Source organism: Electrophorus electricus, chromosome 2 (assembly GCF_041902795.1).
Source record: "Electrophorus electricus isolate QZ-2024a chromosome 2, ASM4190279v1, whole genome shotgun sequence".
NCBI classification, from domain to species: domain Eukaryota; kingdom Metazoa; phylum Chordata; class Actinopteri; order Gymnotiformes; family Gymnotidae; genus Electrophorus; species Electrophorus electricus.
In genome coordinates this window covers 41,979,286-41,992,678 of record NC_137498.1, presented here as the reverse complement: position 1 = coordinate 41,992,678, position 13,393 = coordinate 41,979,286, and the positions used below count along the sequence as shown (strand labels likewise).

Here is a 13,393-nt window from a genome sequence, read left to right as displayed (position 1 = left end):
TTTTAGGTCTTCATTACTGTACCAGTGTTCCTAAGTGCACTGTGAGCTAATTGGTTTCACTAACTGTGCAGTTGCAACAAATACAAGAACAAGGAAAAAATGTCAGACTCTCTGCACCCACATCAATCTGAATGACATCCAAGTTTCCCAAAACGTTGGTATTTTTATAGGATAGATAGACTGAGAACATTTTTTAAATTCAGTTTACAATATGCTGTTAGTCCACTGAAGTTGCTGGCGAGTGAAAAAAGAAGATATATTTACTTCTTTATCTAGACTGTCTGACCCAGAATGTCTGCAGACCCTTAACCAGGTATCTGTGCATGTGGTCTGCATAATTAATAAAACTGCTTCAGCAATGTTAAAAATAACTGCTCACTAACGAGAACTTTGTGTTATGGACAAATTTGTAAATTTAATGCAAAAATGCCTCAAATTGCAGTTTGATCAGTGTTTTGGTATAAGGAGGGTAAAACAGCTCATCTTATCTTACATTCCAAAGGCCTGGCTCAACGCCCACTGCTGGACCAGCTGCTCACTGCATCACTTCATTGCTTACAACTTTAAATATTTCTTTGTATTATTCAACACCACATAAAATGCATGTTTATTGCAGCCATTGAAAGTCATATTTGTAAACAATTAAAAAATAATAATTTGAGTAACATTATTTACCAGAATTGCACTGCAGTGCCAATTGCTAAAATGTCACAGACTGTCGTCCAATAATTGTGTCACCTTTCTCTCTCGGGCAGGTGTTGTGCTGTGTTGTGTGATTTTGTGATATGGAACAAAGAGACGCAAACCAAAAAATTAAGCAGCACATTTTGTGCAAAGACTACACCACTGTAAACCTGATCTCAGACAAATGGCTAAGACTGCTAAAGACATTTGAATGCCAGCAGGTCCTTATTAATGTTTGGAAGAAGCTGAATGGATTCTGAGGCAGAATACCTAGCTAAAGAGCACCAAGTCTGGACATGCTCCACCCTCTTTGTCTGAACCAGCAGTCAGTGTGGGCAAGAATTGGAGCTGAAGTAGCTCTGGCATGCACTCACTAGGGCCCTGCAGCCTTATTTCAAGACATGTTCAGTCGTGAGGTTGAATGTATAGTCTTAAACAGGTGGGAGACTTAAGCACCGAAACCAAATGTGCACCAAACCAATGGGAGAGACAAGCGCCAAAATACACAGAAGCCATTTTATGCCATCAACTTATTTTTATTTTTTCCGGTGTCTCTGATGAGATGTGTTGGGTGAGAACAGTCCTGTTACCCACAGAAACCACTGTGACTTTTAGTGAGATGTGACCTCTGCAAAATAATATAACATCTCCCAGCAGCCCCAAATAGGCCATACATACACTATTTACACACACACACACACACACACACACACACACACACACACACACACACACACACACACACACACACACACACACACACACACACACACACACACACACACACACACACACACACACACACATACATACATACATACATACACACATACATATACATACATACATACATCTTATGCTTTTACAGACCATGAGGGAACACAAGCATAAGAGGAATCTCATATCTTAGCAGAGGGTTAAGAAAGCTCTCTGGAGGAGACCCTTAATCTTGCAAACAAACATATTAACCCCCTATTACACCCACCAAAGAGGGGCAGGGCTTACTGAGACAGAGGTTCAAAAAAAGATGAGTGGCTCAAACATCTGGAGCCCCACCTCTCAACAAGCCCTTCCCCTCTCTGGTTGCATGTCCATTTTACTATTTTGGGCTCACTTATATTCACGCAATGCTTGACAAAAGTCAAGCTGGTTTCCAACATCCCCATCACCTCCGCTGACAGAAGAGGGAGGATCATTGTCTGAAACCAAGCAGTGCAATGGAAACACCCCAGGGAGGAGTTATCAGAGTCCATCAGTAGTCTGTCTGTATGTCTGTCAAATTTCATTAATCCAGTGTCCAGCCCTAACCACAGTACCCATCCACAAAAATAAAGACCTACAAAGAAAACAGAGGTTAGTTCAGAAAGGAGAAATAAGAAACATGGGTCTTTAGAAAGACCTGGTTGTTTACATCAAATTTACCAAATGTACTGATACATTTTCCAAAATACTTTTTCAAAGGCATGATAAGGCTCCTAACATGATCCTTAAGGGCATACTAAAAACTAGCTTTAAATGTGTAACAAATAAAGCAAATTAATGCATTTGATCTTGTAGATAAATAGAGCAAGAAAAAAATCAAATGAAGAAGTCACAAGCTTCTCATATAAATTCCAGATTCTAATGGCACTATAAACAGGAATGTTTACATTAGCTTTTGGTTAAACCCTCAGTGACCACCAGAGGGCGAGACATATCTGTGACTTACTTTTTATCCGGTTTTCTCTTAATGCTACGTGTGAAGCTCCGACTCCTGTGTGACACCTCTGTCCCGCCCCGACAAGTACTTCTCCTCCTCAGGATCATAGAAATAAAATTTTCGCAAATACACTATTAAAGGTCTGAGAGAGAGAGAGAGAGAGAGAGAGAGAGAGAGAGAGAGAGAGAGAGAGAGAGAGAGAGAGAGAGAGAGAGAGAGAGAGAGAGAGAGAGAGAGCGAGAGAGGTGGGCGGGTGAAGGCAAGTTTCAAATGTTAGCTTCATTTTACACAAATCCTATAGCAATGCACAAGTCACAGGTGTGTGTGTGTGAGTGATCCATACGTGGGGAGAGGGAGCTGCTGGATGTGGTCTACACGGACCAGCTGGCGGATACAGAAACGGCAGAGATGTTGCAGGGACTTAACACTGCTAAACCGAGAGACCGGATAGAGGAGCTGCACAGGAGTCGGCGGCAGACCTGAGGGGGGGGGGGGGGGGGATTTTTCATTTTGCCTACATCCTTTAGACTTATCACAATCTTTCTTTCCCTTGCATCTTCTTCTTCCCCTGCACTGATGCACCCAAATGATTTGTCTAGAAGACTTGCAATCTGAAAGTTTACAGGCTTCTACCCTCAAATCTGACTGGATCGGGAATGGTTTCTGCTTTCAAGAACTTCACGATGGTCCTATTTACTGATGCATGTTCCTGATCTAGTGGGTAACCTTTAAAAATTAGACACTCCATTTACATAACATGCATACTTCTCTACAATTTGCTATTTTGCCATTGAATCTTCTGCAAAGCTGCATGCATGCTGTTCAGTTAGAGATGTGTTTAAAGAAAAATCACCTCACAATCTTCATTACCACACAATCCTTTCCTCCCTCTCCATTTAGCAATCTAAGAGAGCTTCCCATCTCTCTCAGTAAAAATTGACTCTTAGCTCTGTAAATAAATAAAACCCTAACTCACCAGGAACACGAGAGCGCAAGAAATACAGGAACCTGCCATTCTTTGAGTGCATGATGGCCCGCTCAACGAACTCGACAACAGAATGGCAACGATCCTCAAACTTGGGGTGACACCACAGACTGAAAGTACCTGTGGGAACAGGAACAGAGTTACACACAGGCAGGACACACACAGGATTGGACAGAACCTACACTCATCATCTCTACGCCTCTTACTTGAGGGAGAAAGCAAATTAAGGAAGGGCAAATGTGTGTGTGTGTGTGTGTGTGTGTGTGTGTGTGTGAGTGTGTGTGTGTGTGTGAGTGAGAGAGAGAGAGAGAGAGAGAGAGAGAGCCTGTGAGTGTGTGTGTGTCCATTTTATGATCCATTTATAAGAGAATCAAGGATTGCTGTTGAAAGCTGTGTAGAGCAGAAGACATTAACTGGTCATACATATATGCAGACTGATATCTACCAACACTGCTCTGGTTCTGCTGAACTGAATTAATGGACAACTTTTCCTTTTTAATTAACAGCCTCATTAAAAAGATTCCTTTATGTGTCTAGACATCGACACAAAACAAAGAGAGAGTGGCTCGACTAAAAAGGGTTAAGAAAAGCAAGAAAGGACCACAATGCAGACATACATTTTAAGATACAAAACCATGCAAACTGTGAAGCCAATTAAACAAAACACAATAAAACCTTCAACTCACAGCAACCGCTGCTTAGGGCTCTTATTTGGAACAACTGGCTAACAATTGACTAAGATGACCATGTTTTTCTGGTCACCCCCAGTTTGGCTTCCAGCAGTGATTAACCCCATTTGGCTGGAAGGTACTAGAACTAGCAGAGAATCCTGTGAGCAAAACTCACTCACCTGCACATGTGTTTGGCCATCCAGCTGGCAGACAGTGTGAGGTTTGGTGTAAGTACATGCCTCACTCAAACAGTTGAGAGAAAACTGGGTTGCAAATGTATAGCAATGTTGCCAATGAGAGTTACTGCCTGCCTCTACTGTACAGTTAGCCATCAAAAGTAGTTTCAAAATTATTTTTCTGAGCACCTAATGAATCCTAGCACCTGACTCTGCCAAGACCTCCATTTTAACGTTTTTATGTATATAAAAATGTCATGAGATTGGTTTGACAAGTCACCTAACAGATGAATAGACTAAACCGCTTTCAGGGAGCTCTCATGCATATCAGCCATCTAAGAAAACTACTTTTGAAACTTTCTTCTCCAATACCTTCGATTTGTTCTTCTGTGCTGTGGGTGGAGCCATTGCCCTATTGTAAACCCACCTCCCCTATAAAAGACCAATAGTAAACTGGTAGAGGGGCGCACGGGGGGGGGGGGGGGGGGTACCAAGATCAAAAGACACTTGGCAGCATCCTGTCTTTTGCTTGAGCTACTTTTACTTGGGATTAGTTTTATGTTTCTGTTTTGGTCTGTTTAGGAACATGCAGCAGTTCCCAAGGAAAGCCAGCTGGGCCACAGAAAGAACCATTACACTCCAAACATGTTTATGTAATGTGTTAACTGAATCACAGGAGCAAAATGACAAACCACATAATCTGGAAGAAGAATTAGCTGCTCACAGTTAATCATTAGCTTGACTCTTATAGAACCTTCATAGCCATCTGAATCTTGTTACATACCCTGAGTTGCAAAAACATTAAAAATACTGGCCAAGAATTTAATTATAGACAATGCCTTGTGTCCTTCTCTGTGTCAAGAACTGTAGTTAAACTAAAATGGAATTTTAAAATATTAGGATTTTTTAAATGAGAAACTAAAGATCAAAACAAAAGCCACAACTGTGACTGAATATGAAGGGATGAAAGTTGTTACAGATTTACATGAAAGTTGTTACAACTATTCAAAGGAAACAGGAAACATTCTGAACAGAAGAGCAACAGTTCCACTTTTTCAAACCATCCAACCCAGGGCCAAAGGGGGCGGGGGGGCAACTTCGCTTCTTATTTCACCATCAATACTGTTCATTTGGGTTGAAGCCAATTCCAGGTAATCACCCAGTATTTAACCATTTTTGAAAATCTCTGTGAAGGGAATTTAGTGTGTGGCAGCACTGAAGTTCAACACGCAAGCACATACCTCCCACTCTTACAAACACTGACACATCTGCCTCCATCTTACACCAACTGCGTGTGTGGTTTGTGGTCAGGTGCTGGATGGGTGATGACGGAGGCAGAGGGAGACAGGGAAGCAGCGACAGAAACACAGAAAATAGTTGCACAGAAAGACAAGTGTGAGAGAGAGAGAAGAGAAATACCAAGAGGTTCAGAGAGGTACATACATTTAGAAATAACTTGAGAAAATCATTTGGGTGAACTATGCATCAGAGAGCTAACAAAATGCCTGGAGTTGCTTTCAGATGTGCCTTTTGTAGCTGGAGTCTATTGTTGTCTCCTCTCAATATGAGGACCAAAGATGGTTTTGTAATGAAGCTGAAGAATGAGAATAAAATCAACCAGACACATTGGCCTGCTGATCTATCACAATCGGCTACTTAGTGCAGTGTTTAAAAAGAAAGGCTGCAATGATAAGCTTAAGTAAGCAAGTAATCTGGCAGACGATGGAAGACCACAGTAGAAGATTGCTTAACAATACTCCAACGACAATACATTCATTAAAGTACCCACACGCGAACATGTCATGAACATTAATCAGGGTGAACGCATCAAAGATGTGTGGGAGGCGATCATAATGAGAACAGACACGCAAGATGCACAGCACTGATAAACCTCAGGTTACTGAAATGCAAGGGTAGGGACCGATAAGGAGTTCATAAAAAAGGTTTGTAGAGTTCTGCAACAATGTGAGTGATAACGACAGATAAGAGGACATGCATCAGAGTGATGGGAAGAGATAAGTGAAGATATAACTGAACAGTCCATGATGCAAAGCACACCACTTAATATGTGAAAGATGGGGGGCATAACTGTATGCGGGTGCAAGTAGAACTCTCTCATTTGTCTGTACTGATTAATGTGACTACTGACAACAGCAGGATGACGAATGCCCCCAGCACCTGGAGTTTCGCACGGCAGCAGGACATGAACCCCCCCAAATACACTGCTAAAACTACTGGGAGCCCATTTTGGTTACATGGCTCTGGTCTTGGCCAGTGAGATCACCTGACCATTTGAGATCACCTGACTATATGTCATTTGCTGCACCTGTGTCTTATTTTACAGGTGTAAAATTTCAGACTGATAAATGGGACAGAGGGACAGATAGGCTTTGTAATTGTACACTTAAAAAAAATGCACCTGCAAGTCAGGAGTGCCTCGTAATGTTGGTGACAGTGAGAAGTGTGTGTGGATGAGAAGAGCGAGAGCTGGAGATGGAGCTTTAGGCGTGTCTCACCTCTGTAGTGCTCCATGCGAGTGTGGTGTGTGACGCCCTGCGAGCGGAAGCTGAGGCTGAGGATGTAGCGTGGGTCCGAACTGTCGCGCACTAGGAATGAACCGTCCGGCTTGTGTTTCAACTTCATCTCAGCATCCTCCCAGTTCATGGGTCCCCAGTACCAGCCACACTGCACGTGCGTGCACGCACGCACGCGCACACACACAAACGCACAAATCAGTGTCATACATGCAGAGCAGGAAAAAAAAGAGAAGGACCACATCATCACGACAGCAGAGACTCAGACAGACCTGTACAGACAGACAGGTACAATGTACATTCAGCAGTAAAGGACTGCAATATCTCTGGCACTTCAACATTGTGCAAGGTTATAAAACCAACAATATATAAATCCAGCACCTTTATGAATAAGAATGGGATTTTTGAGAGAATATGAGCTGTCCAACAACAATGACAAGATTTGTCCATTTACACACTCTTATGTGACTAGACTACCTGTCACCCACATATGAAGAATCTCATTTGCTATGAGAAGAACTCTGGCTACGTGATGTCAGTCAGAGTAGTCTGAGGATGGGGTTGGACCACAACATTAGAGCATGCTTCACAGACAAGTAATAGTGTATGGAGACAAAACCTCACCATGGAACCAGTTGAAAACTTTAATATCACTACAAAATGAGTATTAAAGGGAAGTGTTCTAGTCCTTCAGAGAAACAGAGAGATGAACAAAGGAAAAAAAGAATGGGAAGCGCAGGGGGAGAGAGATCGAGAGAAATGAAGGAAAGTCTCACCTTCTCTAACTCTCTCAGGCTGGTAGCGAAGTTGCCGGCGTCCGGTCGGCTTAGCGGGCACAGCAGGGGGCGCTGTTCCAACTGCGTGGCCGATCGACTGTCGGGCTGGTGCGGTACGGGCTGTGGTACGCTGCACAGGAAGGTATCTGCAGCACAGGTGAGTGCAACAGTGCCAGAGGTTACATACTCAAGACCAGTGGAGCAGCATGGTACTTTCACTCAGAGCACAGGGAAGTGCCGAGTGGCACGTTACCGTTGAGACTGAGACTTTGCTGCATGGAGGTGTGGGTGGGAGGGGGTAGGGAGAGAGACTGCCGGGACATGCCGGGCGGACGCCCTCTGAAGTCGTCTGCGAACAAAGAGACAGAAGGCAGGCTTGGGACAGTTTATGACCGCACACTGCCAGCTGGGAGCCTACTGCATCACACCCTATCATCTGCCAACAATTCCTCCATCACTGTTTCCCAACCCCAGTCCTGAGAACCCCACTGAGGGACGTGCTTGGCCAGCTCTGCCCCAACGCACATGATGAAGGCCTGTAGCTTATGGTTTCCAGTCAACAAGTACTGCTGGTTTTACTTTCTCTACTGGTCTACCATGTCTCAGCGAATTACTCAGGCCTACCTGAAATGGGTCAGGTGAGCGAGCAGAAAGAGTCAAAAGGTCAAATCGCGAGGTGGCGAGTACTGGCAGTGAAACACGGCACAGGAGGAACGTGGGGGAACTGAAGGCATACACACTCTCTGCATGTGGAAGCAAATGTCATACGCATGATCAAGCATTCAACTGAAATGAGCCCGCAGGTTAAAAATGTTTGAGTCTTCCTTTAAATGGCAGCACCTCCTCTCACTGCGCAGCAAAGACACACTCCCACACTGAAATCCAAAATGTACACTTCCAAAAGTACAGGGCTGTACCATTTTAAAAGAGGTTTTGTGCCCAGTTAACCTCCACACAAACACACACCCATGCACACATAGGCAGCTCTTTGCTCAAATCCTCCACAATCTAGGTAGCTAGGTGTGGGTGGGGTTGTGTAAATTCTTGAGAAGCTTCCACCCATGAGTGAACCAATGCTGAGTTGTACAGGCCGTTAACGCTCCTCACTCAGTGTTCTTTACACACACACACACACACACACACACACACACACACACACACACACACACACACGCCGAGTCTGAGCAAGTATGACTAACACATCCAGGTTGTGCAAAATGTCCTGGATGCTATCCTTCCAGCTGGACCTAACAGACCAGCACACAGACATGCAGTCCACAGAGACACATGCAACCTGCATGGTGTGCAACAGAAAGCCACAGCCTGACTGCATTTGTGCTCCCAAAATAGGTGGGATCACCACTCACAGCCAAAACAGCAGTGTGGAACTTAACGTTTCATACACTGATCGTGGAGTCAGCAGAGCAGCCAAATGTCCCTGGAGCAGAAGACATTCAGCAGCAGAAATGCAGCATGAGTGTGAACAGTCACACTCTCCGAGGAATGAGAGTGATGTCATGGGTCAACCCAAAACAAAAAAAACCCTGCGATTGTTCACATAAGGTGTCTTGCAAAAAGAAGAACAACAGCTGAACAAAGAAGCACAATAGCTGAACGCAGAAGTGCAAAACTTTTGGTTTCCTCCCTGTTTCTCGGTCTGTGGGTGGCACTGGAACAGTGCAACACAATTTAGCCAAGCACAAACACATCGTGAAGATGACAAGCCAAGCTGTGGTTAGTGCATTGCAGTTGTTCTGAATGTCTTTTTTATCACTGCCAACTACTGATGACTGTTTTTAGAGTGATAACTCATAACAAGCTCTTCCAGCCTACACAGGATGGAACACCCAACATAAAGTTACATAATATTACTTGAAGGTCTTTGATGTCAAAAAAGTGTGAATGAAGAAACATGGCCAATGCTAAACAATGACAAAACGTGTCAAACATGGACAAGGGCGTGTGGGTGGCAAACGTCTGCGCACATGTTCTAGTGTATTCATGTGGAAATGTTGAACAGGTCAGCAGCTAAACCACAATGGCCGCCAGCAAAAAACAGCAGAGGAGGAACTGATAGAAAGAACAGAAACCAGGCCAGAGAGGAAAAGAGAGAGAGCGAGAGAGAGGGGGGGAGGAGAATGAGAGATAGGAGGGAGATGTAGAGAGAGAGAGAGAGAGAGAGAGAGAGAGAGAGAGAGAGAGAGAAAGGATTGTAAAGAGGAAGAGAAAGTGTAGGGAAGTACCCAGCAGACTGAGGCTTCTCCTGGGAGGAGGAGGAGGAGTAGGTGGATGAAGAGAGTTTGCCCCCCTTCGAGAAATATCCACATCAACCAGGGACATAGTCTCACCTAGACCCAAGGAAGAGACAGAGATGTGAATGTGTTACCTTCTCCTTCCTTAACCTAATTTTCTGCTCTGAATAACTTCATCATGATTATACTGAACACTTTCAGTGACAGGGGCGTGATATGCCAAATAATTTATTATGCATTATCAGACTTTGACGTCAGTCACGGCCACATGCATGGGTCTGATATTAATATTTTTCACTACATAGTTACTACACACGCAAGACTCATCAAATGCATTTTTCAATCTAGAGAGATCAGTACAGCCTTCAGCACCTTCTCTTTTACTCATTTTACATTTTTGAAAAAATATCACGCCCTCTGTTTGATTATGGACGTTACCTCTGCCCTACAAAAACAACCCCACCCGGTGAGAAGGCCATGCCCTCCCACCTGGCAAACTGTCAGTCCACTCCTGCTGAAGGTGACACTAAGGCTAGTAGCACATTCTGAAAGGACCGAAAAGGCTCAGACTTAACTGAAAGACTGACTGAAAATTACTTAAAAAGAGGCAAAGCAGCTGTATCTGAGCTGGTGAGTAAACATGAAGAAACGTGAATAAATGTAAATAAACGTGTGAGCAGAAGTGAACACGATAAACTTACCAGTGAAGGGAACCAGGAAGCAAGCACTTTGGGGCCTGGCTAGCAGAGACCTGCTGCAGAAACACACAGAAAAGTGATGATGATCAGTTGAAAAGACCAAGAGAAAACACAGCAGTGGGAGCCTTGTGCATTCTCTCATGTAGGGGTGTACAAGCCTGGTTCTGGATGGCTGGAGTTCCAGCACAGCAGATTCTCCTGCTCACACACACACTAAACCTGACAAGTGACTGGGAGTTTAGTCATGTGGGTCTGAGCAGCAAAATTGCCAAACTTTGCAGGACGTCGGTGCTCCAGGAGTCATGGTGTGCCACCCCGACCTCAGCTCATCACGTAGGCCATCAGAGACGTCACAGATGAACACGAAACTGAGGAATGAGCTTTCTCAGAACCTCCAGTTTAATTACTAATTACAACGACATCGATTTTAATAATGCAAAGAATATAAAGAGGAGTGTTCAGAGTTCAACTTGACACAATAAAGAAGACAAATTAAATAAAATAACTCTGAAGCGTAGTGAGCTGTCTGACCTGCCAGTATCGGGCTCCAGGCTGGAGGCGCCCCACACATCCACCAGGCTGCCCGTAGATGAGGTGGATGAGTCCAGGGACGGCCGCTTCTCTGTCCCGTGACCCACGTTGCTACTGCTGCTGCTACTTTTGGTGCGGAACAGTTTGCTCAGGCACACCTTCAGTGAGCCCTTCCTGGACTTCACCCGGCTGCCTCTATGTGCGTCCTGGCCTCTGCAGGTCATCAGGTCCAGAGGGGAGCCTACGTGCTTGGGCGTGGGGGGTCGGCTCAGAGGGGCGGTCACACCTGCTGTGTCCTGAGGGAGAGGACCCGAGAGTGGGAGGACGGGGCAGTCAGTCAGGGGTCTGCTGGGTGAACCGCTGGAATCGGGGACAGCTGGGCTGGGTTGGGAGGTGCAGGAGCCACCCCCCGCAAGACACTGGACCTGCTGCATGAGGCCACTGAGGGAGCTGTCAACACCATCGCCGCCATGCTGGGAAAACGGCTGCCCAACAGAACTGCGCTTTAGTCCTTCACTGTGGCAGACCGTAGGGCTCAGCTCAACTTCCTCAGCACCCAAACCCTCCAAGACCAACAGGGCATCGCTGGTCTCACTTGGGTCCTCTCCGGGGTGAGCTCTGGTGGCTGATGCCAGAACACTCTTGCAGGAGCAGAGGGGGATGTCCCCGTCCTTCCGTAAAACATCCGAGCCCTGTCCGAGCTCTCTGAGCCGCCTGGCAAGATGAAGGACAGGATCCTCAATGCAAGAGCCTGTAGCATTGACTGGCTTGTGAGCGTGAGTTGTACCGAAGTGCAGTGTTTTATCCCCTAGAGGTACCCATTCTGGAGTATCTGAGATAAGGCGATGCCTCTGACACAACCCTTCCTGAGCCTCATTTGCGTCCACCTTAGTAAGTTTGAGAACGGGAGTCCACTGAAATCTCTGAATTGCATGGCTCTGGTGCGTGTCTGTGCCGTAGTTTGTAGTATCGCTGACAGCACCGCGCGGTAAACTGACACCACTAACGCCCTGCTTGTCAGAATCACGAGGCTCCTCGACGCCGCATTCCAAAACCCCGTCGCCCGGGCGAAGGAGGCTCTGGAACACCATGAGCTGCGCTCGCGAACCTTTAGTCGCGCCGTGCGGGAACTCGAAGCGCGGGGACACGGAGAAGTCGGGGGGCGGAGGCGTGCGAGACAGCGCGGGTCGAATCGCCGTTGCGCCGTCGTCGAGCGTCCCCGTGCCGCTTTCTTGCTGTGAATGACTCGGATCAAGAGTCGCCGGGCCCGCGGTCGAGTTGCCGCGATCAAATCTGAATCCATTGCCGATATTGTGGCGATGATGCCCCAAGACTGATTTCCCGAATCCGGGAATCACTCCGCCTCTCGACAGTATATCCTCCTCATCCAAATGATCATGTTCCGCTGCAGAAACCAAGCGCATCAAAACAAAATCAGGAGACATATCTTGCGCGTTAGTCATTATTCTGACCAGCCAGTTGAGAGCAATATTGTTCTTTGCCGCCTTTGTTTCCTTAGGTAATCCTAAAACCAATTCTTGCTGGAAGTAAACATCGTTAAGCTATACGCAGCAAGCCATCTTCAGCCCTACGATCCTCTTTGGCCGTTTCGAATAAACATCTCATTGAGAGAAATAATTTGGAAAGGTCCCTTTGTTGCAGTTGCGACTCCCCGGTAAACACGGACGAAACTGGCGGCTGTGCCGCCGCGACATCAATCATCTGTTCCCGTCTCGCTCTCTACCGGACCAGAGAAACCGAACGCCTCGCGCCGTAGAATAAAGCCCGAGGCTCTTCGCTCGCGTCCGTTTCGCTCCCAAACCCCACCCGCGTTGTCGTATTACTTCCGCGAGCCCATGTGCGCGTTGGCCCCTTTCACGTCCAGAGACAAAAAAGGGGCCGCGACTTTAAGGCAGATGTGTGTCAACAGCGCTTCTCGCCTCCTCTCCGGTGTGGAAGGACGGAAATAGTCCTGAAGCTAAAACGCAGGGGACAACGGGGTAAAATGAGCCATTTTGCACGCAACAGGCTTGGCACTCCACGAAAATAGGGCCATACAGTTTTACTAAATTAACTAAATATATATATTTAAAACGTTTTCAAATATCTAAAGATGCACTAGTTTAAATCTTTAACGTGATAAAATCTGTATAATTTACAAAAAAATCAGTACGTTCATCTGTAGAGTTGTAAGGCATGCATGTATGCAACTTTATTTTGGTAATAAAGTTAAATAGGATCAACTAATAATTTATGTAAATTTCAAGGCAGTTATAAAACTTATCAAACTTCGTCAAAGTGCAGTTGAGTTATATTAAAAATTACCTTTATTCAATTTTATTTATTCAATGAGACTCATAAACCAAAACTACAAATTTTACAAAAGG

The 13,393-nt window shown here is 45.5% G+C and overlaps 1 protein-coding gene across 6 annotated transcripts; it reads right to left on the bottom strand.

Annotated features, from left to right (window-relative positions):
- Positions 1 to 1,404: 1,404 nt before the first annotated feature.
- On the bottom strand, positions 1,405 to 12,914 carry LOC113581136 (suppressor of cytokine signaling 7-like). Of its 6 annotated transcripts, none has more exons than XM_027016077.3 (10): positions 11,007 to 12,914; positions 10,479 to 10,528; positions 9,769 to 9,873; positions 7,779 to 7,874; positions 7,526 to 7,671; positions 6,732 to 6,900; positions 3,360 to 3,488; positions 2,727 to 2,862; positions 2,393 to 2,525; positions 1,405 to 2,020 (listed from the first exon to the last, which is right to left on the bottom strand). In XM_027016077.3, exons 1-9 carry the CDS (start codon positions 12,467 to 12,469, stop codon positions 2,417 to 2,419), a joined length of 2,403 nt encoding a protein of 800 aa, XP_026871878.2. In that variant the 5' UTR covers positions 12,470 to 12,914; the 3' UTR covers positions 1,405 to 2,020; positions 2,393 to 2,416. The 6 variants fall into 6 exon arrangements, with proteins under 6 accessions (XP_026871878.2, XP_026871877.2, XP_026871880.2 ...); XM_027016076.3 differs by having other exon boundaries at positions 10,479 to 10,531; positions 11,007 to 12,913; XM_027016079.3 differs by lacking the exon at positions 9,769 to 9,873 and having other exon boundaries at positions 11,007 to 12,912.
- Between the last annotated feature and the right edge of the window lie 479 nt (positions 12,915 to 13,393).